The sequence below is a fragment of the Pleuronectes platessa genome, chromosome 22, assembly GCF_947347685.1.
Source record: "Pleuronectes platessa chromosome 22, fPlePla1.1, whole genome shotgun sequence".
NCBI classification, from domain to species: domain Eukaryota; kingdom Metazoa; phylum Chordata; class Actinopteri; order Pleuronectiformes; family Pleuronectidae; genus Pleuronectes; species Pleuronectes platessa.
Window position 1 is genome coordinate 16,320,912 of NC_070647.1, and position 24,380 is coordinate 16,345,291.

A 24,380-nucleotide genomic window follows, 5' to 3' on the forward strand; every position below is an offset into this window, starting at 1 on the left:
TATTTGAATGACTTCTCCTGTCAAACAGCACAGGGGTGGTGTGTCTGCTCTCTCAGGGGCTTCCCTCACCTCCGGGACAGATTCACTCAGGCAGAACGTGTCCGGCAGATTGTGGTCTGATATGAAACCATTTTGTTTTCACCAAAAAATAATATATGTAGCTTTATATCTATTCTATAAAGATGTTTGACATTAAAAGATTACAAGAGGTGCATCAAAGACGTACATAAATACATAAACAAACATGTACAGGTATTCATATGCAAACAGGGGAACACAGGGACTTTAAAAAACACACTTTTCCTTCTCTTGTATTTACCAGTGAGAGACTCGTGTTGTGATGGGAGACTGGGAGAAGGCGTGGCCCCCCCCAGTGAGTTCAAAGGGATCAAAATTAGTTATTAGCTGCTGGACGGGCAGTAAATTGTCGGGCTGTAATTTCCCCCCTCAGATTTACGATTTGGCCTCAAGGGGCCTTTACAGCTCCGGGACGACCCCTCTTACCTCAGCAGCTAAAGGTTATTGTAAATCACATCCCCCCCCCTCCCCCCCAGCGCCACCACACACACACTGTCTCTCTCTCTCACATACACACACATCCTGACCTTTTCATTTCCCTGTTTTTCTTTAATCTGCCGTACATGTCCAGCAGGAATAATCCCGTCTACAAGTTGATTTTTCAATTCATTTTTTATTCCTCCCATGGAAAACATCGGGGCAGTGACCAGTCAGTCCGGCGCTGACCCGAGAAGACATCCCAGCACCGCAACACAAAGTCCATTCAGGGCCACCGGTCATTGTCCTCCTCAGGACCCGTCTCGCCTTTTGTCCCCGGAGCTCATTTATTAAACTGCTCGACGCCCCGACAGAATAATCCCAGTGCATCGAGCAGAATGGAATCAATGCTTTACTCAACCAGAGAGAGAGAGTTCACTGGTTTCCCCTTCACTCATGGCTGGGCTCGGTCTAAGTTAGTGGTTAATTGTGGATGATTAATTTCTCCAAGGTCCATTGTGCGTAAAAAAATCCTCCTCTGGGAATGAGATGTTCTTGTGGATGTTTGCAGAGGACGTGCACGAAGGGAATCAGACCAGCATGTTCTCCTTCATTCTGAACGTGTCGGGATGCAATAAAAATCCAATCTAGCTCGATGGTTTTACTCCTACAGCGTCTTTACATCTTCCCTTCTTTTATATGCTCTTTCATTTGAGCGGCTCTTTGAGGCTGTGACGTTTTACAACCTGACACTTTCTCTCAGGGAATATTCATGTCTTCTCTCTCGGCTTCTGCAGGTGCCGTGCAACTGCATGAAAGTGATAATTCAATTGTCAGCTGAGTCGTTGTGTTGTCCTTCGTTCTGTGTTTTGACAGAAAGACAGAGATGTTTCATCTTTGATAAAAGCTCGTTGTGTGTGTCGTTGTAACACTTTGTCGTGTGCACCTGTTGCTCAGCGATGTGTCGCTCGTCAGCACGGATCGGCTTCTTGAATATTTAAAGCAGAGGAAATGAGCCGGCTGCTGGCTGAGCGGTGGCTTCTTCCTGCTTCCTGTCTGCGGCTCCTTGGCGTCCGAGCCAGAGACGCTGTGATGGATTTCTTTATCAGCACGATGCTGGCCAGGAATCGAGCTGGTGCTGGTTCTGGTTGGACGGATACTGCTGCTGATGTGTGGTTGAACTTCTTCTTTTAACTAAAGTCCAGATGAGTCTTTAAAAAACAAACTTCTCTTTGTGTTTAGGTGCCGAAAACCTTTAAAGAGAGAGTTTATATATGATCTGATCAAGCAGATGAATTTTAAAAGTTTGAAGCTTAAGATTCAATAGTCAGTTTTGGGGAAATGTTTGAAATATAAAAAGTTAAATACCGACACACCCCTTGAATGTTCCAGGAAATTATTGAGCTCAAATCAAAAGCTCTTTAAATCATCATTATAAAAAATGCAGATCTACCCAATTTTCAAAGAAACAATTCCCAATTCTCTTCATATATACGTAGTAAAATAAAGTATAAAAAGACACATATGGAGTTTTTATGCAACGAGTCAATAAAACAGTAGAAATATGGCTTCTCCTTTTATAGATATGAGATATACAGTAAAAAAAAAGATTGTTTATTACCTACATTTTTCTATTGTGGTCACTTTATTTTCCCTGAACACTTTGTTTACCGATTTACAAGCTCACACAGCCGTTTGGTTTCCCTTCATCTGATCTCCGTGTTTGAATGTGATCATAGTGATATTAGTCCGCTTTACCCCCGCGTCCCTCTGCAGGTTCTGTTGTCTGTGGGGATTTATAACATCGGTATTGACGGCAGCCGGCTCGTCTCATCACTTATTCATCAGCTCCCTCTGTCCTCTCCTCCCTCTGGTCCCAGGCTGTAAATATAACACTGTTTATCAAATATTCAAGATCCACGCCGGAGCTTTAGTCGTTGTGATAAGCTCAGAAATTTCCCAATAAGACTTGTTTCTGTGCTCATTGGTCATTATCATTTGTTTCAAAGCTTCTCGACTGTGTGAGAGAATTTACTGCTGGTTTCAGATAACGTTTCCCATCATGCATTCCTGCAAGATGACTCCTGGAGCCTGGCTGCTGCAGATGAAGGAAGCATCGTATCATAGAAGTGTTTTTTCATTTTGTATTTTTACTTTGTGAGTCAGCATCACCGTCAATCACACCTCCAGTTCTCCCTCTCTCTCCTGGGAGTGATGCACAATCCGCAGGATTTAGTTTTTTTTAGCCCGGAAGCTCGATTCTCCTGCAGAAGCAAACGTCCTATCTCTTTTAAAAAAAATGGAAAATAGCTGCTGCTGTAATATTTGGGACGACTCAGGGAGGAAAACCTTGTCCACCTTTTTCATTTAGAGTTCACCTTCCAGGCTCCACACACACACACACACACACACACACACACACACACACACACACACACACACACACACTTAAACACACACACACAACCTGACATATTGCAGTGCGAGGCAGTTTGCCCAGGTAATGGGAAGTGGGGAATAGAAGGAGGTGTTGGGGGGGTAGTGGTCCAGCAGGTCATTGGTAAAATAGTGCTGCAGAGAAGCTCGGAGCCAAACCTCAGCTCAACCCAGTGGAATTTAATTCTTCCCAGCTGTTTGAATGGGGCGATAAAATCCAGCAGTAACACTTCATCACGCGGCTGATGATGGCGTTTTTCAGCCGGAGCTCAGACGAGCCTCTGAACATCAGGGACGTTTTAAAGATCCATGTCAGGCACGACAGAGACAGAGGAATATCAGAGTCCCCACAAACACTGCCACCGCTCCATAATTGATGATAAAGTGAAGGAGACGTGGAGAGAATAACCAGGTTGTGGATGTGTGTGGTGTGGATATATACACAACCCAGAGAAATATCTGAAACAATATCTCACAGCAGCACAACGTTCTGCAGCTTCAACAATTCGACAATCAAAACGTCCCAATTATCACTAACTGCCAATCCACAGCTAACGGGGGGGGGGGCAGCAGTTGGCAGCGTTGATGATGTCAGCGTCACTCATCACTTTCCCCTGAGGGTGTTTGCCAATGTCCACAGGCCCTTAACCTCTACTGTGTGTGTCTCTGTGTCTCTGTGTGTGTGTGTGTGTGTGTGTGTGTGTGTGTGTGTGTGTGTGTGTGTGTGTGTGTGTGTGTGTGTGTGTGTGTGTGTGTGTGTGTGTGTGTGTGTGTGTGTGTGTGTGTGTGTGTACTTTTACACCACATCTGTACATCCGACTTGTAAAACCACTGCAGAGGTGAAAGTCCACTCAACTGACTGCATTAAATATGCTGTCACGCAAGGCGGCTTCACCTTTTTTTATTTATACACCTCCACTCGATCTCCTCTCTCCTCTCTCCGTCCCTCCGGCTTCTCTGACTCGTATATTTCTGCAGCGGTGCTTTCGACCACGTGCAGGTTATTTATGTGAGAGCGGCGCCGGGAGGCAGAGTTTCCTGGGAATTCAAATTTCACCGGGTTGTTTTCACTTGAGAGACGGAGGAGAAGAAAGACAATATCCTTTGATTCCATGCATTTTCAAAGTTCTTACACCTTTTTGTTATTTCAATGTTGATGTGTTAGTACATAGTTTGTTGATGTTGCCAATACTTTGTACAGTTTCCCATTTTCAAGTCAGACCAAACTCTAGATTCATATTGAACCCATAGATCTTCGATTGATATTGATTTGGGCAAGAAAGCTTTAAATCTAGAAATGCAAATCTGGGTATTGCTTTTTTGCTTTTGATCGTTATTTACCGAAGACGGACATCATGACAGCTCCCCGATGCTAAATCATCTAGATCGACCCCTGGTGGCTGACGGCAGTATAGGTACTAAACCCTGCCTCCTCCGTGTTAGTGGTTGGATTTGATCCAGACCTTTTCTCACAGATGGTTCTGGGATTGAAAGTCGTTCTCATCACTGATGTATGTCCAAGTGTTGTTTCTGGAACGTTTTGGTTTTAATTCGATATTTGATTCTCTGGAAATGTTTGACACCTGAGACTGAATCCTGATTGGTCGTTTCTCTGAATTTCTCGAATCCTCGACACCACAGCTCGACAATATTTAGTCCTGACAACCTGAGAGAACTTGCAAGTCAATAAATCCAGGTGTTGTGAGGATACTGGTGATAAAACAAACACTTCCACAAAAACCAACACCCACTGTGTCTCTATCAATCAGGCTGCAGCTGGACTGTGGTCGATGCTCTGGCAGCCGCTGCCGTCGTGGGTGAAATGTTGTTCCGGCGGAGCTCATAATCCTTCAAGGTCCTGACAGCGTGGCCTTTAGGAGGAGGCGGTCTTCAAAACATTTCCCTCGCCCCCTGGGGCCGCAGCCTTTCTCCTTTTAACTCGGCTCTGAGAGGAGCGGTCGCCCTGAGACGGCTGCTTTAAAGAACGGCTCCGGAGGGAGGGAGGGGGGGGGGGGGGTGCTGTTGCTGAGGAAGCTTATACCAGCACTGTCGGGGCAGGAGGAGAGAGTGTGGGGGGGGGGGGGGGGAATAGCAGCAACTTGTGCTATTAGATGCGAGGAGGTGACTGTGATGAGCTGCTTTCCTCTGGGAGGCAGATCTGTGAGCACTAAGCTGCTGCACGTCCACAGAGAAAGTTCAGTAAATGAAAAGTCGAACTCTTTCCTTTAACGACGCTGGAGCTTCATTCACAAATTATTCCCAAGATGATTGAGCAATGAAAAGGGGGGGGGGGGGGATGATCACTGAGGGGAATATGGATTTTGTTCGATGCAGTGTAGTCGGGAGGAAACAGAATATTCATTAAGATATTTAAGATTCAAGAATGTTCAGAATCATAGCGATGGAGTGAATCTGACAATCCGTCTTTCTGGCTGTTTTCACCGGGGGGGGGCCATTATCTGGCGTTGCGATGGTAACAGCCGTGCCCCGACGGTTGACCCGATCTTGCCGGGCAGATAATCCGGTTGTTAACTCAGGAGTCTTCTCCCACACGCTATAATAAACACATTTGTCCCGACAGGTCAACCTTTGTCTTCTTGATTTGTGCCGACAGGCTGCAATTAGGAGGAGGAGCTGCTGGACTTTGGTCTGTTTTGGTTTGTGTGGATGTAATTAACCAACACAACAACAGGTTGACGTGTAATTAATGACAACGTGAACATTTTCCCTAAAAGTTGTTTCTGCTCTCGATACCGACACAGTGTTTTCTCTGATGAGAAATAAGTTGTCAGAATAATATCTTGATTTCTTTCCCCCCAATGATATTGTTTTTAAGAAAAAAGACCTCAGTTAATTAACACAACAGAGTTTATTCCCCCAAAACACACAATGACATTCGAAGGACTTTGTTCCACAAGAGAATTCCTTTAAAAGAATATAATTAAATGATCTCAGGATAATGCGATTAAAGTCCTGTTTGATATTCTTCACACAACTGTGTCTTTAAATCACGATGCACAAAACATTACTGTGAATAGAATGTTGACCTATTTATTTATTAATTTAATCTTGTGATATAAAAGCTAGAAACATTAAGATCCACACTGTCCTGGCTTCTGCACTTTAATTTTTTGAAGCTGCAGTTTAAATCCAAGTGGTTTCTATACATCCCTCAGGCTGTGATCCTGAACCCTGCCCCCTGATTGGCTGTCAGGTCCAGTAAAGACCTGAAACACGTCTGAACCACAGACCTAAAATCTCATGTATGATCACAGAGTTAAATCCACTTCACTCCCCGGCACAGAGCGACAGTCGGGGGGGGATTTTATAGTGAGCAGGTATCTTTGTGAGGATGATTTGTCGCTCTATAATGTCTGTGAGGATTTGTCGTGTAGGTGCGACAAGAGGTTTGTCGCACTCCCCGGAGTTTGTGTGTTACCCTGAGTTGTCGTCCTTGTCTCCTGAAGGGCAGGTTGTGTGTCTGAATAACAACGTGGGCTCAGACTCTCAGATCTCAGCTCCTCACAGGTGATTTAGCAGATTCTCATTTTATGATGAGCACATTTTTATTTTACTACAGAGAAATAATACAAGAGGTAAAACTAGTGATTTGTTTTTCATATTTTTATGATAATTATTTGATTAAATTATTGCTCTATAGAATGTGAAGCCAAAATAGAATATAAACTGATCCCCTTGATATTTTGAAGCAGGATATTGTTTGTAGGATTTTCCTGCTCTACTCTGCAGATGGTATACATTCAAATATATACTCACGTTTTTGCATGCATTAAAATAAAGGACGCCCCCTGTCAGAATGTGACAGTCGTCTCCAACGTCACCTTCGTGCGTCTGTCTTTATCTAGACAGAGGTGACGGGGACAAAGACTTGAAGTCGTCCTGAGTGACGTCCTGTCTCTCGTCCTCTGATGTTTGTTTACCACAGCGTTGTCAACATATACAGTGCCTTGCATAAGTATTCACCCCCCTTGGACTTTTTCCCATTATGTACTGTTACTAACTGGAATTCAAATAGACTTAAATAAACTTTTTCCCGTTTGATCAACAAAACATGCATAGTACTTTGGAGGTGCAAAATACATTTTATTGTGACACAAACAATAATGAGAACAAAAAAGTTGACATCTGTTGGGTGCATAAGTATTCACCCCCCTGTGTCAATACTTGGTAGAACCCCCTTTCGCTGCAATTACAGCTGCAAGTCTTTTGGGGTATGTCTCTAGCAGCTCTGCACATCTAGAGATGGAAAGGTTTGTCCATTCTTCTTGGCAAAAAAGATGAAGCTCAGTCAGATTGGATGGAGACCGTCTGTGAACCGCAATCTTCAAGTCTTGCCATAGATTCTCTATTGGATTGAGGTCTGGGCTTTGACTGGGCCATTTTAAGACATTAACATTCTTTAATCCAAACCATTCCTTTGTAGCTCTGGCTGTATGTTTAGGGTCATTGTCCTGCTGGAAGATGAACCTCCGCCCCAGTCTCAAGTCTTTTGCAGACTGCATCAGATTTTCTTCAAGGATTTCCCTGTATTTGGCTCCATCCATCTTTCCCTCTATTCTGACCAGTTTCCCTGCACCTGCTGAAGAGAAGCATCCCCACAGCATGATGCTACCACCACCATGTTTCACTGTTGGGATGGTGTGCTCAGGGTGATGGGCAGTGTTGGGTTTTCGCCACACATAGCGTTTTGCATTGAGGCCAAAAAGTTCAATTTTGGTCTCATCTGACCAGAGCACCTTCTTCCACATGTTTGCTGTGTCTCCCACATGGCTTCTGGCAAACTCCAAACGGGATTTTTTATGGATCCCTTTCAACAATGGCTTTCTTCTTGCCACTCTTCCATAAAGGCCAGATTTGTGGAGTAGACGACTAATAGTTGTCCTGTGGACAGATTCTCCCACCTCAGCTGTGGATCTCTGCAACTCCTCCAGAGTAACCATGGGCCTCCTGGTTGCTTCTCTGATTAATTTTCTCCTTGTCCGACTCTTCAGTTTGGGTGGACGGCCTCCTCTTGGTAGGTTTGCGGTTGTGCCATATTCTTTCCATTTTCTTATGATGGATTTTATGGTGCTCAGAGAGATGTTCAAAGCTCTGGATATTTTTTTATAACCTAAACCTGCTTCATATTTTCCACAACTTTATCCCTGACCTGTTTGGTGAGCTCCTTGGTCTTCATGATGCTGTTTGTTCAGTAATGATCTCCAACAAACTCTGAGTCCGTCACAGAACAGGTGTATTTATACTGAGATTAAATTGCAGACAGATGGACCCTATTTACTAATTATGTGACTTGCAAATGTGACTTGTGAATGCAATTGGTCGCACCAGATCTTTGTTAGGGGTTTCACAGTAAAGGGGGTGAATACATATGCACTCAACACTTTTCAGATTTTTATTTGTAAATAATTGTGAAATCCATGTAATATTTCCCCCCACTTCCAAATGATGCACTATTTTGTGTTGGTCCATTACATAAACTCACGATGAAATACATTTTAATCTGTGGTTATACCATGACAAAATGTAGAAAAGTCCAAAGGGGGTGAATACTTATGCAAGGCACTGTAGCTCAGAATCCCCCGAGTGGATTTGAAAGGTGCGTCTCGCTGCTGGTGTTTCTGTGGCTGGAGTTCAGTGGTTTGTGTGTCTGCCTCTAATTGGTGTGTGAATGTAGCTCAGGCGTATTTAAACCTTTTGTTCGTATCCATCTGCAGAAAGATGGAGTGAGAGGGAGGGGGAGGTTTGGCAGAGGAGAGCAAAGGGGCTGATTCAGACTCGTGTTCATCTGAAGCTTCAGTGACAGGCTTTTTGGTTTCTGAGAATTTCCCTCTCCCAGTATGTGAACTCTCTGACCTATAAGGTGCTGCAGCTTCATCTCAGTTTGTGTTGCTTTCAATTTCTGTCCAAAAACCTTTAAAAAGCTGTTTTAAAGCAGAAACAGGTCGAAACCCTTGGGTGCAGACCATGGATGTTATATAAAGATGGATGACAGGTCTCTACTTCCTCCTGTTGTAGAATAATGAAGCTATAGTGCACTATATAGAGAATCCACCATTTTTCCGATGTAGTGCACTTATTGTTTCCCACAAGGCATCGTGAGAAGAAGAGTACAACAGCCCGACCTGTCGCATAGATGCAAATAGAAGCAGAGCAAGTTAACAAGTTTATTTCTACATTTAAAGATGATCATTCAATATGTTTTTTTTGGCCTTAAAGTATTAATACAACTGTAAAATACATTTACTTGGGGATTTTTCCACCGGCTGACCTTCTCTTCCTCTTTTCCTCCTTCTACGTCCTCTGCTCCTTCAACTTCTTGTATTATCATTCTTCTCATTCCTCTTCTTCTTCAATTGTCATCCAACGTCTGTTTCTCCTCCTTATTCCCCCCCACACCCCCTGTGTCCCTCCTCTTCCCCCCCCCCCCCCCCCTCTGCCACATAACATGTCTCAACCTCTTATTTTCTCCATCTCTCTGAGCTTCACCAAATCTACAAAACAGAGTTAACCTCGGGTCTGTGAGCTTATATCCGTCTCTGTGAAATGTTTGTGCGACTGAAACCAGACGCAGCCTCGACACCTGCTGCTCCTCAGCTGTTCACTGTGTCGTGCTCAGTTTGTCGTACGAGTGCACAGGCGGCACCGCAGGCCTCTGTGGTCCCGGCCGCTCGGCACCGTGGGTTTGAATCCACTACACCTGCACCTGTGCATCGATCCAATCCACTTTTTCAAAAACATTTGTTTGTACATGTGACACCTCTGCATCAAATTGTGTAAATGTTTCACCACTTACATCAGTTGCTGTTAGAGGAAGTTTTTCTTGGTGATTTCTTTTTTTTTGTTGTTGTTGTTGTTTTTCACTTTCCAGCAAACGTCTGCCGAGCTCAGTTGTTTTTTGAAGTATTGCGTCACTGCACCGTGCAGAGCTGCTGCAGCAGAGTGTGATGCTGACCCTCTCTCCTCCCTTGTGTGTGTGTTGTTGTTGTTGTGCAGGAGTTTGCGGCGCTGACCAAGGAGCTGAACGCCTGCAGGGAGAACCTGCTGGAGAAGGAGGAGGAGATCTCTGAGCTCAAAGCGGAGAGGAACAACACCAGGGTGAGGACGACATTTAACTAAACTCTCTATGCTCATCCAGACTCACTTGTCCCACTGAAGCACCAGAGTTTATCTCCAATATTCAGCCAGGAAACTTGAAATTTGAAGTATTCATCCAGAAAATAAAGGTTATGATGATTCCCGATTCTTACAAATTCATCCTCCAAGGGAAACTTGTGCAAACTTTCCCAACTTGCCCCAAATTCTCTTCGTCAGCTGCTGTATACAAAATAAACCCCCTGAAAAACCTGCTGCGCTCTGTGATAGACGGCGTCCAGAGGAAGCTTAAGCTATCTGGTCGGTTCCGGGTTCTTCCGGCTGCAGAAGCACTGGAGCAGCCATGCAGCACAGTGTGCTTCTGATGCCCAGACACAAGTCATTAGCTCCCCACATTCAGTCTCCCCACATTCAGTCTCCCCACTTGTTCCACAGCTTCACGTGGACGGCTGCTCAGAAGTGAAACGTCCAAACTCTGCACTGTGTCCACTTCACAGCGTCTCCAACAACTGAAGACATTAGGGGATCAGCTTAATTTTTTGGGGGCTGATGTCCCGTATCTTCAATGACAAGTATTTATTTTCCTTTCCGGAGCAGCAAGCAGACTCTGCTGTTCTGCTGTGCACAGATAAGAGCCTGTCCCGTCCCCCCCCCCCCCCCCCTCCATTTTTCCTCCACCGTCTCTCTCTGGGTGTGGACGCAGGAGGCGGAGGAGGAGAGGGAGGTGCAAGGAAACAGGGACAGAGTCATTCTCACTGTCTCACTTTATTATCACCTCAAATCCTCAGACGGGCAATTACCAGGCAAACTTTAATTAAGCTGGGTTCTGGTGTCTGGAAGGTTTTAATGAATGTTGGAAGGCATGTGTGGGCAGTGAGCGGACTGAGGAGCTGAGGTAACTATACTGGCTGTTGGGGACAAGGACATGGACTGAATATGAAGATGGACAACAACTATGCAGCCAAAGCCTGTTCTCTGCCCCCTGGTGGCTGGCTGCAGTAGAGATCATCAACCTGAACTCCTCCCAGTTGTGGAACAAACTAAAAAGTCAACTTTTCTCAAAAGAGGGTTTCTGCCATTTTATGTCGTTGTAATGCTTGATGATGATGATGATGATGATGATGATGATGATGATGATGATGTTGACAGTGATCTCTCCCCTCTGTGTCCTCAGCTCCTGCTGGAACATCTGGAGTGTCTGGTGTCCAGACACGAGCGGTCGCTGCGCATGACGGTGGTCAAGCGTCAGGCTCAGTCGCCCTCGGGAGTCTCCAGCGAGGTCGAGGTCCTCAAAGCTCTCAAGTCCCTGTTTGAACACCACAAGGCCCTCGATGAGAAGGTGAGTCAAGGCAGCACGACGGCCGTAGCGTCCAGTCTGAGCGCTAAGAGCTAAAACCAAGTGTTTCAGACAGAGGCTGAACAGAGGAGCTGCAGCAATGGACAGTCTGAGGAGAGTGAGAACTTTTCAAAGTAATAACACACGTTAAAATTATAAATATGTGTCTTTTAATGTATTGATGGACTGACCAGCTAATTCTAAACGTGGCAGACATTGGCACTGCAGCGTCCTCCTGGTATCACTTGATGGTTTGAGCCTCCACTGGTCCCCACCATCATTTCACAGCTTGCACATTTATGACCTCCATCCCCGTCCCATGGAGGTGGGGGTCCCATCGCACCGCAGACCCCCGGCTCACTTCTATTCCAGGATACCACTGGGCCACAGCAGCGATGGTGCACGGTCGCTCCATCGCAGCAGCAGTGACCCTGGAAGAGGACAAATATGATCCTCTTCCAGGGTCTGGAAGAGGATCATGGCGATGAGCAAAGGAAGAGGAGGGGAATCTCCTCCCAGCAACTGGTGCTTTAAAAGCAATACCAGTCTCATGTCGCTGCTTTGGGAGCAGACACTCGTTCCTTTTTCTTTCTTTTCTTTCTGCTCTGTTCATCCTTGACGGCCCAGACTGGAATTTAAACTGTGAGAAAAGGAGCTGTGTCACCGACCTGAGAGCAAAATACAGGACGTGTAGAGAACACAGATTTTCAAGCAGGTGCTGATGTGTGTCTGGTTTGTTTTGGGTTTCAGGTCAGGGAGAGACTACGGGTGTCACTGGAGAGGGTGTCCGTCCTGGAGGAGGAGCTTACAGCAAACAATCAGGAGGTAAGAGTCACCACAAGATAATAAACGTTCTAATAAAGTTGAATCGTTAGATTAGGACAGCGGCTGCTATAAAGATAAAAAGGAGAATAAGACTCTGAAGTGTCAGAGTTGCTCTCCCTCTGCAGACAGGGTGAGAAGAAGCCCTCAGGCTGGTGCTTCACAGCCAGTCAGACACTCAGGCCCACACTGAAGGTCTGAGAGAAGAGGGGCAGAGGAGGGAAGGAGGGGGGGGAGGAGGGAGAAGAGGGAGAGATGGGGAGGTGAGTGGACGGACAGGTAGTGAGGAGGTTTAAGATCTGAAGAGAGAGAGAGAGAGAGAGAACAGTTTTTTAAAAGAAAGGTGACAGACATCTGTCTCCTTGAAACTCTGCTTCTCCTCCCTGACAAACATCTGTGTGATGGACACTTTGAAGACATTTCCCACATCACAGCCGCCCAGGTCAGAAAGACAAGGCTGCACATCTGCAGGGCCGGGCTCCTAAACGGTTAACACCCCCTCCCACTTGTCAGGGCGGGCGGACGGATGAGTGATTAGTCGTTGAGGCGGCGGAGGGAAGGAGGCGGAATAGAAATGTCCACACCTCGGAGGCTCCTGGGAGCCGGGAGCTGCTGCGAGCCGGGGAACCGGTAATTGATTTGGAACGGAGCACTGGTACCAGTCCCCCTCTGGCTGCTGGGGGGGGGGGGGTAGAGACAACAGCAAAGAGCCTGATGAAACCACCGACCTTTGACCTGCTGCAGTCAGAAGTGTTTACAAGAAGCTGAATGTGTCGGAAACTCTCTGCCTGTTGTTTACTGTTTTATTTATAGAGGATAATGAATATTAATCCACATTTTGAGCAGATTATACTGTAACGCTAGATGATTTGGTTAAAAATAATATCAGGATAAGAGTTTTAATCTCAGTCGATATCCTGTGTGTGTGTGTTTGTGTGTGTGCATCTATAAAGCGCATGATCGATCACAATTTAAACGCGGTGCACCGGCCTCCTGCACGTCCCCAGCTCTCACCTTGACAACATCAATCTTTGGAAACCCCCCCCCCCCCCCCCCCCCCCACACACACACACACACCTCCCGTCCATCCCTCCTCCAGTCCTCCTCCACATTCAGCCCATCCCTCCCTCCTCCTTCATCACAGAGGTGCTGAGGAGAGATAAGTAAATCCTGATGCATGCGTCCTGTCCGGTCCTTTCTCGACGTAAATCAATGACATGAAGAAGAAGGAGAAAAAAAAAGGAATAATAGGCGACATGTTTATTTTGCATCTCAAACTGCATCTGAATCAGTTTCAGAATAACGTTGCGTAAATGTCAGGAAGCATCATTAGGCCGTTGTTTAAAATATAGAGCTGAGACACAGTGAAGAAGAAGAAGAAGCGTCTGCTGCCCCCCCCCACTGGTTTACAAGTACAAGTGTCAGCCCAGTCCCGGAGGCATTACCTGTCTTTCTCTTCCCCGTCCCGAGGACAGTGATAATCACACGGTGTCAAGACGAGAAGTTAATTACCGTGGTCCTCCGTCAGAGCTGTGACAGGATTATGACGCCACGAGACTCGAGGTCCAGAGGACGTGATGATTATAGTGATCGTGTCGCCGCTCACATGTTTTCCATGTTAAGATTCCTAAAGAGGTGCCAGCTGGAATTTACTCGTTTTGCACGAGAAGGAAACATGAGTTCATAGCTGAGGGCGGATGTGTTTATCATGTGTTGATGCTTTTATGCTTATTTTTAAGGAGGTTTGGAGAATGTTGCTCAGCAGGAAAGAGCAGGAATCAAGATGAAATGTGAAGATGAGATAATTCAGTCATTACAGCAGCTGATTGTGAGAATGAAGAGGACAAGGGAATAAAATAGAAAATACAAATTCTGATCAATGGCATTTAAAGCTCAGGAAACTGGACTTTCTCAGGAGCATGTGATTGCACAGTGTCCAAATATCCTGACTTTATTTGAGTTCTCACCTCTCTGCACTTCCCCCCCCCCCGTCCTGCAGATTGTGGCCTTACGGGAACAGAATGCTCACATCCAGAGGAAGGTGGCGTCTGGGGACGGAGGAGACGACCTCCTGGACGGAAGTGATGCTCAGCAGAAAGTCCACAGCAAGGTGAGCAGCTGAGATCGAAGAGGAAGAGGAAGAGCATTAAACAGGATTCACAGTCCTTTTCTATGATATTATAAAACTCATTCCTGCACGTGTACAGTATATTCCCCCCCCGCTGCTGTAATTGTCAGCACAAACACACTTGTTATTCAAACAACACAACATTTATTGACAGGTTTTGATGACACACATTTAGCTCTGTGGGACTCCTGAGGGGGAGGAGGGCGCTCTCGCTGTGACCTCGGCTCCTCTTCTCATGCAGGAGCACGCGTGGATCTGCATAGCTGAATACTAATCCCCCCCACCCCCCACCCCTTTTGGATTATTAATTTAAAGACGTGGGGGGTGTAACAGCAGCCACGTTCCCTTACATGATGCGATGCTGCTCGATATCAGGAAAACATGCAGCCCCCTGAGCCCGTCTCACAGAGGAGACCTGTGTGGAGATGAAAAGATGAAACGTGTTCGTCCAGACTCTAACGAGGAGTCGTCCATCGTCTGCTCGGGGGTGTGAAGATAAAACCAGGAGAATATTTGCGTTGGAAGTTTGCAGAGAGAAAATTGAGCTCATGCGTTAAACTGCTGCGGCGAGTCTTTCCTCCGGTGAGCGGACTGACAGCCCTGTAACCTTGTCACGAGACGGCAGACGCTTAGTTATTCAATGTCACCGCAGTCAGACGTGGGCCGGGGGGGCGGAGTGACAGCGCTGATGTGCAGAACGCTGCCCCCCCCCACCCCCCCTCCTCGCCGGGTGGCTGATGTGACAGGTGGGAAGGGTCAGCACGAGGGGACGGGGGGGGGGGGAGGAGTCAGCTCCTGAAGTGCATGTTGACCCGAGGAGCTCACAGACCCTCAGCACAGACCTGGATCTCCCTGATAACAGCTGATGCCGACTGACACATGGGGCTCAAGCTGCTGCCACTTTCATTTTTCATATCGTGGATTAGACTCCTTGCCTCTCACTCGTCAGATGAATTGATTTACTCTGGACCCGAGTTACTTTCTACTCTCGTCAAGGAGGAAGAATTCTCCCTTCCTTGGATTATGGATATTAATAAAATTGAGGCGACTGTGTTTATTTAGTGTAAAGTTGTTTTCGAACCCTGTGTGATCTGCGTCTCTCCGTCCCCCCTCTCCTCAATAATCTACCTCATGCAGAGTGAACCCAGCACAACCTCATCATATCACTAATGTGAGCGTCCAAGCAATTTCTCCATTGAAGTGATTCTCATTTCCCAGAAGAATCAAAGCAGAGAAAAGAACCAAAGCCTCGAGCGGCTGAACCCTGAATCTCAGGAGGACAAATGTCTTCTGAAGTGGGAGCGAGACCAGAGCATGATGGGAAATCAGCAGATTGTTTTTCCATCCGGTTCAGTTTTTTTAATCTGGATAACGTCGAAACATTTTACCTGATTTCACAGAACCTCTTTTTCTGGAACTGGATTTGTTTAATCTTTTGTGCCTGTGAGTTTAAAACAGTTTATTGGAAGACACATGTTTTTCTTTATTTGATTTTTATATAAACTCTGATGTGACCTACACCAGATGCTGAGTTTACAAAACACTAAAAGACAACAAGACAATAATCCATGAAATTTAAGATCCACTAATTCTAGACAATAACACAAAACCTGAATTTATATATATATGATTTAAGTCTTCTTTGATTTTCACACAGTTTTCTTGACTCCTTAAATGTATGTCACAGTTTTCAGTGTTGAACTTTCTTCCTTAGATTCAGACGAGAAGATTCGATGATTGCTCTTAATTAGTTTTTGCAGATTTTGTTGCTTTCAAGTCCCAAACTTTAATTTCTCTTCTGGTCGTTTTCTCTTGGACCAAATAGTTTAATAACCTCAGTATTCCTTCCCACAGACAGGAGATTGTATTGATTTTGTTATATCTCCCCTCCTCACCCGTCTCCCCCCCCCTCAGCGCCTGTCCAACGGCGCCCTGGAGTCGGCCCACGAGGCGGGTCAGGTGGTGGAGCTGCAGGATCTGCTGGAGAAGCAGAACTACGAGCTGGCCCAGATGAAGGAGCGCATGTCCTCGCTCTCCTCGCGGGTCTCCGAGGTGGAGCAGGAGCTGGAGACCGCCCGCAAGGACCTCATCAAGTCGGAGGAGATGAACATCAAGTACCAGAGGGACATCAAAGAGGTTACACAACACACACACACTCACTCAAACACACACTGTCGCTAGAGACACATCAAAGAAAGCAGCGGGTTAAAAAAAGCTTCTATTAGCATCCGCACTCACAATCTCCCTCCCTCGGTGTCTCTATGAGTCTCACACACACATACACACAATAACACACACACTAACACACACAATTCAATGCAAATCAATGCAAACTGCTTTATTTAAGTACAAATAAATAAAAAGATGTATAGAGTCCTTTATTAACATGGATTCTTTATGGTGAAACAATCAAAATCAAGCGGGTGAATGTTATGAATAAACTATATATATATTTATGCACCACACCAGCCGGCTGGAAGCCACTTTCACGAACAAATATGAATGTTTGTGTGTTAAACTGGAAATAACGAGCAATCATGAGCCCACTCAATACTTGTGTTTGTGAGGTGAATGCCTCTGAAGTGGACTGTACACAAATACAAGCTGATCTCCTCTGAGTCTGAGCTGAGATCAGTATTGATTGCTAACAGGCCGGAGAAGTGATTGTGGGGCTGGAGAACGTGGTCTCATCAGAGCGGCTGCATGTTATTACTGCTGCTCTGTATTCAGCTCCCTGCAGGTAGCTCATGTGTGTGTGTAATGTTGTTCTGTGGTTTTTGATTAGTGGATCGGCCGTCCGCTAACTTGAATGTCAATGGTTCGATCCCCGGCTTCTTAAGTCCCGGGCAAAACATCAAACTGTGACGTACAGTGTCAAGTCTTTAGATTGTTGCTTACATTATAAAAACTCTATATAAATAAAATCTATTTAACATTTTACGACAAAAACTGACCAAAAAGAGCTGAAATTCAAGACGAGGCTACTTCTTGTTGTGTTTTGCTGAACCTGAGATGTTCTCACATTGCTTGTTTGTGTCCGTGTGCATGTGTGTGTGCAGGCCATGTGTCAAAAGGAAGACATGGAGGAGCGGATCGTCACGCTGGAGAAACGCTACCTGAGCGCCCAGCGGGAGTCGACCTCGGTGCACGACATCAACGACAAACTGGAGAACGAGCTGGCCAACAAGGAGGCGTTCCTCAGACAGGTCGGTAACGGGACTGACCGGTCCAGCAGCTTTTGTGATTCTTGTTTCCAGGATTTGGGATCTTGTGCCAAACGTTCTCCATCAGTTCAACTGGATCCAGGAGAATGAAGCCTGCCTGCAGCCGGTTTAGTCGGAGCTGCTCCTCTGAGAGAAGCTCTTCACATTCAGTCAGATAATGTCAGAGGAAATTACTGCCGGGGAAGGAACTCTGAGGATTTCACCCTGTTTACTTTGAGCAGATGCACTCGGCTCGGTCCCGTCCTCGTAATTGAAGAAACGCTGAATGATCCGATCGAACCACGGAGCAGATTCATTCTCCTTTTGATGATATCTTAGTGAGTCACTGCAGCCAATTAGATAAATTGCCCGGCCATACAAGGCTTAGTGAGGTTTTCATGAGCACCAGCTGAGCTCTGGAGGCAGAGAAAGAATTTCACATTAACGTGAGCAGAAGAAGTGGGAGACGCCACGAGACGCAGGAGCAAAGGAAGAAGACACCGAGCAACGATCTCTTGAAGGACACATGATGTTTATTCAGTTTTGTTTCCTGTAGTTTGTCATGTAGGTTTGTTTCTGCTTGTAAAAGTTCTCCAAAGTTAAAAAGTCCAAAGTCGAGGAGGAGAAGAAGAAGAAGGTTAGTCAGACTCTGAGAGAAGAAGAAGTAGATCCAGTAGGGGGCAGTCATGCACCTTGTCGCTGGTTCCCACTCAAGCTGAACAAAGAAGAAAAACAAAGTGTTTCAGACAGAGGCTGAAAAGAGGAGCTGCAGCAATGGACAGTTTGAGGAAAGTGTTTTAATAAAAACCGTTTCAAGTAATAACACAAATCCACATTATGAACCTGGATATGAGAGAATTTGTCTCCAACTTGTCCCCTAGTTGCTCGGACAAGTCCATCTTAGAGCAAAGAGCAAAGATAAGTTCATGACCTCTCGAGCTCAGGAATCAAACACGTCCAGAAATCACATCTGAGGACGTTGGACTCCTGCCACCACACACAAACACTCTTCCTCGTTGGTAGCGTAATGAGTTTACTTGCTGTTGTGCCAGCGGTTGAACCCCAGGAGCCGGTCACTTGTGTTTGTGGATGAGTGGTTCGGCGGCTGGAGGCTTGGCAGTCACTACAGATGAAAGAGAGCGCGGACAGGAGGTCAGCTTGTGGAAGATGGTGCAACAAAAACACTCTGTCGTGCTTCCCCCGGTGTCAAACACAAAATATAAGTGACACGCAACACGACACAGCTCCAGCCCTCTCCGGGCTAATCGCCGGAGATTGAGCTGCCAGGCCCCGGTGCTTTCAGGGAGCATGTTGATTTCCATCTTAATGGCAGGTGCCGTATCTGAATGTGAAAATCAGGCCGATCGTTGTTATCCGCTGAGCAAAAGTTGCCTCCGTCATTCTTTGGCGAGAGCAGAGCTGCTGCTATTCTCACTGTCACGCTGCTATTTCCAAAGACGGGTCGAGGCAAACTGCCAACGGCCGCTTTCTCCTGCTGGAGACGGAAATCTGTGGTTCTGTTTCCCACCGGGAGACTTCGGCAGGAAAAGAGAGTGAAGAGGTTCACATTGAGAGTGAATTCTGTATTTTTACTCCAGCTCCACTGACTAGTTTGAGAACCAGACCTTTATTTCTAGAAGTACATTTGTATTCTGCTACACAACATCTTCTCCCATCGTTTTGATTAATGCACATTTTCTGAGCTTGTTGACGTTACTATTTTATTATCTCCTTTATTCTCCTTTAAAATCTCTCTCAAATACACATTTTTACAGCTGTGCTTTCTCCTAGTTCTCATCTATTTTAATCATATTATAATGTTTCATTTTAACTTCTTGTTTTTACTGTTTTCTCATCTGTAACTTTTTTTATTCCTGTATCTGTAAAGTCAGTTATTAAGGCAGGTACATTTATCTCCTCCCATATATTCGCTTCATATACTAAAAGTTTAAAGTTTAAAACATTCTGATTCTCAAAAGGACAAGATGTTAAATCTGATTTCAGAAACCTTACCAAGGGTTAATTATGTGACCACACAAGTAACTCTTCTCTCAGTAGTTTAATCTTTACAGCCTCAGGGTCACGAGATAACAAACTGTGATTTCTGAATATGGGCTGGAGAAATGAAACTCGATTCATTGATAATCTGGAATATGGACACAGCTTTCTAGTTAGCGAGCTAGGGAGTTTACTGTGACACCTCTTGACTGCTCCTTCACATCCATCCTTGTGATGTTGCCTCTGTGCAGATGGAGGAGAAGAACCGGCAGCTCCAGGAGAGGTTGGAGCTGGCCGAGCAGAAGCTCCAGCAGACCATGAGGAAGGCCGAGACGCTGCCGGAGGTCGAGGCCGAACTGGCCCAGCGGATAGCGGCCCTCACAAAGGTAGGAAGATAAACACACACACATACAAACACACACATATCAACACACGTGATGTTGCCACATTCTGACACTTGCCCTCGTCTCTAGATTTGTTGTGTGTGCACATGGTGTCGTGTCATGACGTTTCAACGTGTCCCTCTCCTCTTCCTCGGCCACCTAGTCCGACTCCAGCTCCTCTTCCTCCCCCGATGATTATCACTTTGTTATGGAAGCTAAACTCCAAGACATGAACTCCATTCTTAGGAAGGTAGACCCACAGGGCATCACAGCTACTGCCGACTCCTGCAGGGAGCAGAGTCCATTCATCCATGGAGTGTTGTGTGGCGAGCGTGTTTACTGGGACTCTGCTCTGGCTGTTCTACCAGCATAGGACAGCTGCATGGCTCTTCTGGCTGGAGCTCATACTTGGCAGTGCTGGAGCGGCTCTCCTCCTCCTCCATTCTGTCCTTTGGTGGCCTCGCTCTCCATCTTTCCTCTTGTCACTCTTTGTTTCAACCAGCTATCTCTCTCTCTCTCTCTCTCCAGTTATGCTTGAAACAATAGATCTCCATCTTTGAGTTTGGGGTAGAGGCTTTGGCTTGTGTCGTTGCCACTGCTTTGTTTTGTTGTTGTTTTTGTTGTTGTTGTTGTTGTCGCCCTCTCGGCCGTCACAAACAAGGCAGATCATCGTACCCTCTCTCTGTTCTGTCTATGCTGTGATCCGTGTGTAGGCGGAGGAGCGTCACGGGAGCATCGAGGAGCGCATGAGGCACCTGGAGTGCCAGCTGGAGGAGAAGAACCAGGAGCTGCTGAGGGTGAGTCACTGCGGAGGCGTCGTGCCAGCCACCGTTAACCAGGCGGCCGCTCGGGTGATGAGCGTGACAGCTTGAGGCCACTTTGACATGTTGGCACGGCCACACCGATTAGACTTCACCGAATCATGTCTCTGTCACACTCTGCTGATAGAATGGTTTCACGTTTTACAGAGAGAAACACAGTTTTCACAACATAGAGTGTAAATAAAGACTTCTTCATGCTGTTTTAAAAATAAGTCTTCTGGATTTCTGATGTAATTTGGAGTCTCAGCTGTCAATCATGATGTTTCACACCATTTTTATAGCAGCGAGTAACTATTTAAAATTAGTATTCAAACAAACATCAGAGGGATAAGATAAGGAAAATTATATTTGAGGTGAAATTTGAATTGATTTGATTTTTAGTTTGCTCCATGTCCAATCCACTCACATGGAGGAGGCAGGGTTCATGACCTCTTCTGCAACCAGCCACCAGGGGGCGATCAAGAGGATTCAGTCTTTTAAAGCAGCGGTGCAAGATTACTGACGGGAATATAAATCTGAAAATCTGTTTTCCACTAACCCTTTTTGTGACATAATAATTTGTTTTCATTACTCCTTGCCATTTAAACACATTCTACAACTGAAAATAAATCTGTTCTGTTGTATTTGTCACAGCTAAGGGCTTAATTGTTGCTGCATAATCATAATAATCATGTTGAATGAGTTTACATGTCTGCCCTCCAGGCTCGACAGCGAGAGAAGATGAACGAGGAGCACAACAAGCGGCTGTCGGACACGGTGGACCGACTCCTCACCGAGTCCAACGAGCGTCTGCAGCTTCACCTCAAGGAGAGAATGGCCGCTCTGGAGGAGAAGGTTCAATATACAAACGAACACAGATCAGTTCTTTAAATGAAAAATGTCAGGGCTGGGTTTTACTCACCTCTTCTTTCTCCTGCTGCTCCTCACAGAACGTGTTGATCCAGGACTCTGAAGGTTACAGGAAACAGTACGAGGACTCCATCCACGAAAAGGTAGCTTGATGTTCTCCTCATCGTTTTACACCAGGTCGCTTTTATTAAGTATTTAATAACTGGGAAATAATGAGGTTGGTTGTTTGAGTCAGTTACATTTTTATAAACCTTCTGCTGAATATTCATAAGCTCCTCTCGCACAGGAGGGGGTGAACGGGGGGGTTAATCAGATGAATTTCATAAGCAGCAGAGAAAGAATCAGAGTGTCAGTTTCATCAATATGAATTTAATCAGCTCCACAAGCTCTGAGCCACGACACTGTTGACATGCACTAATGACTGCTGGCTGACGCACTGTAATCACACAAACACACACACACACACAAACACACACTGACATGTTGTTAACCTGTTATTTGCAGACACATCTGGCAGAGGAGATTGAGAAACTGAGATCGGAGATCGACCAGTTCAGACTGAGGACTGGTTCCCTCACAGAACCCAGCCTGTCGAGGTACGGCTGTCAGCAAAATCCTGGTTTAGGAACTGAACCTGAATATTTGACTCGAGATTCTGTGTTGTTCATAAAATGTGTCTTTCTCGTCTCTCAGGTCTCATCTGGACACGTCCACCGAGCTTCGATTCTCTATGGGATCTCTGGCTGAAACCCAGTCGGACCATTACCGCTCAGCCAAGGTCATCCGCCGGCCGAGGAGAGGTCGGATGGGTCTGCGTGAAACCAAGGTGAGGCGCTGGTCCGTTGTGTCTGCCCCTCCATCGCTGTTCTTCTTCTACTTCTCTTACTGGTTCTACATGATGGTGCAGCTCGTAGAAATCACCTCGTGACCCTGAGGCTGTAAAGATTAAACTGCTGAGAGAAAAGTCGCCTGTGTAGTAAAATAATTAACCTTTGGTAAAGTTCTAAAATCAGATTTAACATCTTGTCTTTTTCAGAATCAGAATGTTTTAAGCTCCTTTTAACTTTTAGTATATGAAGAGAATATATGGGAGGAGATAAATGTACCTGGCCTAATAGTTAACTTTACAGATACAGAAATAATAAAAGTTACAGAAAACAGTAAAAACAAGAAGTTAAAATGAAAAATAGATGAGAACCAGGAGAAAGCACAGCTGTAAAAATTTGAATTTGAGAGAAATTTTAAAGGAGAATAAAAGAGTTCATAAAGTAGTAATAATATATGCAACATAAACAGGATTCTGTAGTTTATTTCTATGCTACGATGTTCATAGTCTGTCCACGTTTGTCTCGTTCAGGCCAAATCTCTGGGCGAGCACGAGTGGCGCTCCCAGCAGCTCGGCGTTCTGGGCGGTCACCACTTCGAGAGCGACACGGAGATGTCGGACATCGACGACGACGACAGGGAAACGATGTTCAGCTCCATGGACCTGCTCTCGCCCGGCGGCCACTCCGACGCACAAACCCTGGCCATGATGCTGCAGGAGCAGCTGGACGCCATCAACAAGGAGATTCGGTATAAAGTTTAAAATATAAAAAAGCCTCATCACCAGACGTGATCTGCTTCCTTTGCTGATTGTGTTCCTGATCCATTTTGCTCCAAATCCACTTAGTACGTGATGTGGTTTTAAGACGGCTGAGCCCTTTGGGATTCATGTTTCTGACATTGAGGTGATATTATGTAGTATTATTACGTCTTTGCAGTACTTCTACTACTCCTCCTTGGCTTCAAATTGTGTACTTCTACTATCAAATAACACTTATTAATGTCAGTGCCTCCAGAAGCAGAAAGAAACCTGCATCGTTATGATCATATGTTCTAGAAACGTTTATATTTTCATTCTAAGGTTTCATTTTTCTCTTCGTCAGTAAATCACATTTCTTATCACTGAAGCGAACACAGTTTCACTCTGAGTCTCTTCGAAGTGTGATCTGCCTCTTGCTTGTTAATGCTGTAATTATGCACTGTTACATATTCATAACCTCGGGCACATTTTCACTGAGTTCTTATTTCAAGGGTTCTTAATGTGCCGCCTGCTCTTCACTGATCTACACAGACAGGGTTTCAGGAAGCTTTAATTCAGACCTGGTGGCAGATAGTGATCCTGGATCCCTGGTGCTGAGCTCTCGGCTAATTATGAGCCTGGACTCGGGGAAGGGTTAAAAAACTAATGACCTGACTTCCAGACCCTTTTTTTGCATCTGTGGACTTTAATTAGTTTGTCTCATTTACTGGAATTAGATGCAAATCTCCAGGAATCCACGTCCAAAGCCTCTTGTAGTTCAAACCCGGTCATGGTGTCACTGATCAGTCTAATCCAGGATGATGCACAGCTTAACATCACATCGCATCATTTATATTTCAGCCGTTTAAGATATTAACAATAACACACGAGGCAACAAACTCACCAGCAGCTTTTCACCACGTCTCCTCCTCCTCCTCCTCCTCCTCCTCCTCCTCCTCCTCCCCCAGGCTGATCCAGGAGGAGAAGGAGTCCACGGAGCTGCGGGCGGAGGAGATCGAGAACCGCGTGGCCAGCGTCAGCCTGGAGGGGCTCAACCTGGCCCGAATGCACCACCACGGAGCCTCCATCACTGCCTCAGCCACCGCCTCCTCCCTGGCCTCCTCCTCCCCACCCAGCGGACACTCCACCCCCAAACTCGACCCCCGGAGTCCTGCTCGGGACATGGAGCGCATGGGGGTCATGACACTGGTGAGTTCTGACCGAATATCAGT

At 45.9% G+C, this 24,380-nt stretch overlaps 1 protein-coding gene across 1 annotated transcript in view; it reads left to right on the plus strand.

Annotated features, from left to right (window-relative positions):
• The window catches only part of ppfia2 (PTPRF interacting protein alpha 2), a 102,393-nt gene that overhangs the window by 64,449 nt on the left and 13,564 nt on the right, over window positions 1-24,380 (plus strand). The window contains 14 exon segments of the mRNA XM_053414821.1: window positions 9,946-10,047; window positions 11,219-11,383; window positions 12,131-12,205; window positions 14,202-14,312; window positions 16,245-16,466; window positions 17,390-17,536; window positions 19,783-19,917; window positions 20,628-20,711; window positions 21,438-21,569; window positions 21,665-21,727; window positions 22,089-22,180; window positions 22,278-22,410; window positions 22,942-23,159; window positions 24,117-24,357. Of these exon segments, the coding sequence (XP_053270796.1) occupies window positions 9,946-10,047; window positions 11,219-11,383; window positions 12,131-12,205; window positions 14,202-14,312; window positions 16,245-16,466; window positions 17,390-17,536; window positions 19,783-19,917; window positions 20,628-20,711; window positions 21,438-21,569; window positions 21,665-21,727; window positions 22,089-22,180; window positions 22,278-22,410; window positions 22,942-23,159; window positions 24,117-24,357 (1,920 nt within the window).